General features: G+C 39.3%; 1 protein-coding gene across 2 annotated transcripts; it reads left to right on the top strand.

Moving 5' to 3' along the window:
* Window positions 1–1,653: 1,653 nt before the first annotated feature.
* Window positions 1,654–5,304, top strand: sult2st3 (sulfotransferase family 2, cytosolic sulfotransferase 3). 2 transcript variants are annotated; one of them, XM_035751414.2, is made up of 6 exons: window positions 1,654–1,833; window positions 3,080–3,288; window positions 3,501–3,627; window positions 3,736–3,830; window positions 3,940–4,120; window positions 4,285–5,304. In XM_035751414.2, the coding sequence occupies exons 1-6, from the start codon at window positions 1,698–1,700 to the stop codon at window positions 4,398–4,400; spliced, it is 864 nt and encodes a 287-aa protein (XP_035607307.1). In that variant the 5' UTR covers window positions 1,654–1,697; the 3' UTR covers window positions 4,401–5,304. The 2 variants fall into 2 exon arrangements, with proteins under 2 accessions (XP_035607307.1, XP_035607306.1); XM_035751413.2 differs by lacking the exon at window positions 1,654–1,833 and adding an exon at window positions 2,159–2,395.
* Window positions 5,305–5,967: the final 663 nt, after the last annotated feature.

Below are 5,967 nucleotides of genomic sequence, written 5' to 3'. Positions count from 1 at the left end.
GTGTAGAAACCTGTTGACCAGTCTAGTTTGTATAGAAACATGTTGACCAGTTTAGTCTGTGTAGAAACCTGTTGGTTGACCAGTCTGTGTAGACACCTGTTGTCTCGTCTGTATAGAAACCTGTTGGTTGACCAGTCTGTGTAGACACCTGTTGTCTAGTCTGTATAGAAACCTGTTGACCAGTCTAGTCTATGTAGAAACCTGTTGACCAGTCTAGTCTGTAAAAACCTGTTGACCAGTCTTGTTTGTATAGAAACCTGTTGACCAGTCTAGTCTGTGTAAAAACCTGTTGACCAGTTGTCTGTGTAAACCTGTTGACCAGTTTAGTCTGTGTAAAAACCTGTTGACCAGTCTAGTCTGTATATAATCCTGTTGACCAGTGTAGTCTGTATATAATCCTGTTGACCAGTGTAGTCTGTATATAATCCTGTTAACCAGTCTAGTCTGTATAGAAAATTCATGACCAGTCTAGTCTGTGTAGAAACCTATTGACCAGTCTAGTCTGTATAGAAACCTGTTGACCAGTCTAGTCTGTGTAGACACCTGTTGACCAGTTTAGTCTGTGTAGAAACCTGTTGACCAGTCTAGTTTGTATAGAAACATGTTGACCAGTTTAGTCTGTGTAGAAACCTGTTGGTTGACCAGTCTGTGTAGACACCTGTTGTCTAGTCTGTGCCAAGAGGCACTTGTTCAATCCTGTAAATGTATGGGAAGAGGACGCCATTACATATATTTTATTTTTTACAAGGAAGTTCATGCAACAGATTTGAATGTCTTGGTATGTGGCATCTTAACTCGGCCATATTTAAGCTCTAGGGATCAGATTTTCTTCAGAACTGATCTGATTGGTCAAAAGGCCTATTAGTGGAAATTATCAGAAATGGGCTGCTTGTATAAATGTAGCCTAAATTACAGGATGGCAAACACAGGGCCATATCCTATCTCTCAGGCCCTCTCTCTGGCATTCTGCCCCAGACTTACAGTTCTGCCCTGGACAAAGGCTCCATTGAGTGAGTCCTAGTCAGAATCACTGACCTACAGTATCTGCTAGTCAGTTTCAGTTAGGCCTGGCTGCATCAAATGTGCAGTACATCACAATACAAGAGCTGTTCAGTTCATGAATAATAACATTATTGTGCAAAATGTTACCATATCTCAGTGAAAGCAAGGAAGTGAAGGAACAGGAGTGAGGTGAACTCAGTCTTCTGGACAGACAAATAATAGCTCCTCCTGCAACAAGGTAGAAGGCCATGGCGAAACATATCACACTTTTTTAAACTGTTCAACTGATCATCCCATAGCAATAAAGGTATTTAAAATATTATGGAGAGTGCTGTGCTTCTCCTTGTTATTCATTGGCCACGTAGACCTATTTGTAATGGTTGCAACATTAGGTGGGATGTCTCATTGTTTGCATACCCTTTCGCTGTGGGGAATAAATTGAGACAGTGACAAGGTTTACAAACACTCCTTCCTTTCTTGTATTGGGTTTACTGCTCCTGCAGGGGCCATCCATCCTATCTCAAGCCCTTCTCTGGGTGATTCTGCCCTTGACAAAGACCCCATTGCAAGAAAGAGCTACAAAAGGGGGAGGGATTCTTTCCTCTCTCACATTTGCATTGATACATTAAACATATGCCTCTAGGTCAGGGCTGAACTGGCAGAACTTTACTGCAGGCTATACCTGAGTGTGTTCCATGGCATCAGACAGGTACTTTCTTCACCATGGAATTTTGTTACCAACTGTGGTTCACAATGAGGAGAGTCTGAAATATGCCAATGATTTCAAAGTTCAGGACAGCGATGTGTTTGCCATTACTTACCCCAAATCAGGTAATGTATGCAACATATTTCCATATCTCAGTGTGATCTGCCAACTTTGAGGCACCTTCTTCAAATCCAGGGATCAACAACTTGACATAATTTTCATACATTACATAATATTAACCAATTTTGGTGTTGTAACTGCATCTTGGGATGGGTCCAAATCTATCTATTCAACATTTGTATTATTGTATTATTAGTAGTAATAATAGTATGAGCAATTATTTAAATTATTATGAATTACTTATTATTAGTGTATTATTGTCAATGAATAATGCTGCTATCGGCTGAGTGAATTGTTAGAATGTTTTGGCATCTGCGCACAAATTGCACAAAAGGAATGCACTTCCCTCCCACTTTACTGACTCGCAGACATTGTTTTTCACCGAAAATTAGCATACTTTACTTTAACTCTGTAAATTGTGTTTAAGTATGGCGAATGATGGAAATTATATCGTTTATCACGGTCTTTTATGCCCGAAAGAAACTCACTCGTTTGAAAGTTTTAAATACGCGGAGGAAATTAAAGTTGAAGATGAAGATATTTTCACAGTAACTTACCCAAAGTCTGGTAAGAACATACTGTACTCTAACGTTAGTATGGCTTAATGTCATTTAAAGTTTAGTAGTGGTGGAAAAGTACCAAATTGGCAAACTTGAGTAAAAGTAGATACCTTAATAGAAAGTTACTAAAATAAAAGTGAAAGTCACCTCGTACAATACTAACGTTACTTGAGTAAAAGTCTAAATGTATTTGGCTTTAAAAATACTTAAGCATCAAAAGTAAATCTAATTTCTAAAATATACTTAAGTATCGAAAGGAAAAGTTTAAATAATTTCAAATTCCTTATATTAACCAAAGTAGACGGCTTTTGTTTTTAAAAATGTACGGATAGCCAAGGGCACACTCAAACACTCAGACGTTATCTACAAAAGATGCATTTGTGTTCAGTGAGTCAGCCAGACCAGAGGCAGTAGGAATGACACGTGTTCTCTTGATAAGGGCATGAATTGATAAGGGCATGAAAAAATATAAATAGTAAAGTACAGATGCCCCTATAACACGACTTAAGTAAAAAAGACTTTAAAGTACTATTTAAGTAGTTTACACCAATGCAATTTAGTCTCCCAGGCATTGCAGTTGGACATTTTTACATCCCAAAAACTTTTCAGACGAATGAGAATATGTAATGTGTGTTTTTTATTACTATAATAGGACTTACTTACAATAACTAATTAAGGTAATGTTTCCCAGGCACCACATGGATGCAAGAGATTGTACCTTTAGTCCTAAATGGAGGAGACCTTACTCCAGTGCAAACTATTCCCAACTGGGACCGGGTTCCCTGGCTGGAGGAGACACGGGCAGCCCTAGTTCTGGACCGTCTGCCCTCACCACGGGCAATGGTCTCTCATATGCCCTACCATCTCATGCCCCCCTCCTTCTTCCCCTCCAAAGCCAAGGTAGGGCCCTGATCCAGGAACTGAGAGCAACTACTAGACAGTAACAACTGAAGAGACTCTTGCAGTATGTTTAATGGACTGACTTCAGCATTGCAAATTAATAAAACAATTGGAAAAATGTGCCTAATTAACTTATAATTTAGCTATCACACTGGGCTCTTGAAAGTTTGTCTATGGAACTAATATTTAAGACTTTATTTGCTTTCATTTAGATCATCTATGTTACCCGGAACCCAAAAGATGTTATGGTGTCATCATTTCACTTCCACAAGATGGCCAGTTTCCTGGATGACCCTGGGACTTTTGATGAGTTTCTAAATAAGTTTCTCTCTGGGCAAGGTGAAAAATGCTAGGATATATAAATAAATGTGAGGGACCTTTTTATGCCCATACTAAAGAAGAGGGTAACTGGGTTTGATTGTAATTAACATTTGTTTATCTACACAGTGTTGTTTGGGAAGTGGACAGACCATGTGAAAAGCTGGCGAAATTCAGATCTGGGAGACAGAATCCTATACATTACCTATGAAGAAATGATCAAGGTAAAACACCAATCAATGCAAACCGCCTCAACCCTGCGTGACCAGACTGATAATAAGCTAGGCTAACCCCAGGCCAAACTGCTTACATATGTCTGTTTCTCTCCTGAAGGACCTGCGGGGAGTGCTGGAACGCCTCTCACGGTTCCTTGGTCGGGACCTAAGTGAAGAAACTCTGGATCGTGTAGCCAACCACTGCTGTTTCAGCAACATGAAGTTAAATGTAATGTCAAACTACTCCCTGGTGCCACAGGAGATCATGGATAGCAGCAAGTCCACCTTCCTTAGAAAAGGTAATGGAAACTGGCAAGATAGGGGGTAATCACTCCCTGCAGCGGGATAGGAACCCAGAATGCGGCTAGTAGTATAATGTTCTCTCATCATGCGCTACTGCAATCATTTTTTGCTCCCATATATTTCACTGTTCAATTAAAGCACATTCACCTTGTTCTTTCAGGGGTTGCTGGAGACTGGAAAAATCATTTCAGTCCTGAGCAGGATTTCAAATTCACAGCTGTCCTAAAAGAGGAAATGAACGGAACAAACATAAAATTCCCATGGGATGAGGAGTGAACAGGTGGAAATGTACCAACAACGTTTTCTTGACATTGCAGGCAGTTAGACAGTGGAGAATTTAAAACAAATTGACTTTCTAAATGCATCCACAGCACAAGTGTAATGTCACTTATGCATTTATTCCTCATTATTATTTTTCAATTATTTATTTTTCTCGCTCTGCATTGTTGGGAAGTAAGCATTTCAGTATTAGTCTACACCTGTTGTTTATGAAACATGTGACAAATAAAATTAGATTTGAAATGGTCCAAAAGTCCTGCTGCCACAGGAATGACTTGTGGTTAACTGGATATTTTGTAACTTTGTTAGTATTTTGATTGAACTCAGTGCTTGTTGGTTAAGTCAGACCGGCTTTCAAATCAAAGTTTATTGGTCACGTATACAGTTCTGCAGATATTATCACAGGTGCAGCGAAATGCTTATGTTTCTAGCTCCAATAGTGCAGTAATATTTAGCAATACAATAACTTTCTGAACTATTCTTGTGTAGTACTTATTTCACATTTTTAACATTTTTACATAAACAACTTGTCACGCCCTGGTCGAAGTATTTTGTGTTTATCTTCATGTATTGGGTCAGGCCAGGGTGTGGCATGGGGTTTTTGTATTGTGGTGTGTTTTGTCTTGGGGTTTTGGTGTGTATGTATTGGGATTGTAGCTAGTGGGGTGATCTAGCAAAGTCTATGGCTGTCTGGAGTGGTTCTCAATCAGAGGCAGGTGTTTATCGTTGTCTCTGATTGGGAACCATATTTAGGCAGCCATATTCTTTGAGTTTGTCGTGGGTGAGTGTCCTTGTTAGTTTTCACTAGTATAGGCTGTTTTCGTTACGTTCTTTATTTTGTAGTGTTTGTATTTTAGATTCGTGTTACGTTTTTTGTTCATTAAACATGGATCCCAATCTACACGCTGCGTTTTGGTCCGACTCTCCTTCACCACACCTAGAAAACCGTTACACAACTGGTAGTTGAATACATTTAAATTAGCCATAATCTGGTAATAAGACTTATCATAAATAGTAAAATACTGTAAGTTATATTACACATTGTATACATCTGACCGTCACATGGTACTGTGTCTTGTTTTTTCTTACTGCTGAGGATTTGGCTAAAGGGTTGTGCTCACATAAGAAGTTTGACTTGCAGGCATAGTCTTCAGATGACAGCAGTCCTAATGTAACCATAATACGTTTCTTGTACAAAAACTTGAGGCTCCTCACTGAAACAATTTAATGAACATTTTCATAACAAGGTGCGGAAGACAAGCATTCACTTTCCGGCTCTGTCAGTTAGGAATCTCCTTATTGACTTTATGAACGATTTGGCATTGAACACATGGTTCGCAGAAAGCAGTCATACACCAGTCATCGCAAATGGTTCCCTGTAGAAATCAACATATTATTAGGCTGGATAAGGTGATATCAACTTCTCACAGTCCTATGTCGTAGACCTATAACGATCAGTCCCTAAGCCCTGACTAGCGCTGGCCCTGACAGGGTGAGGATGAGACAGATAATACAAAGGGCTGATTTACAGGACACAGATTACACCTAGTCCTGGACTAAAAAG

Source organism: Oncorhynchus keta, chromosome 34 (assembly GCF_023373465.1).
Source record: "Oncorhynchus keta strain PuntledgeMale-10-30-2019 chromosome 34, Oket_V2, whole genome shotgun sequence".
Lineage (NCBI taxonomy): Eukaryota > Metazoa > Chordata > Actinopteri > Salmoniformes > Salmonidae > Oncorhynchus > Oncorhynchus keta.
This window is presented reverse-complemented; position numbering and strand designations above follow the sequence as displayed.

Bases quoted from the DNA above. Each gene is read 5' to 3' on its own strand.
- sult2st3 (XM_035751413.2), top strand. From the start codon at position 2,257: ATGGCGAATGATGGAAATTATATCGTTTATCACGGTCTTTTATGCCCG. The intron at 2,396-3,079 runs GTAAGAACATAC...AATGTTTCCCAG, and splicing joins AGTAACTTACCCAAAGTCTG to GCACCACATGGATGCAAGAG. The intron at 3,628-3,735 runs GTGAAAAATGCT...TTATCTACACAG, and splicing joins TAAGTTTCTCTCTGGGCAAG to TGTTGTTTGGGAAGTGGACA.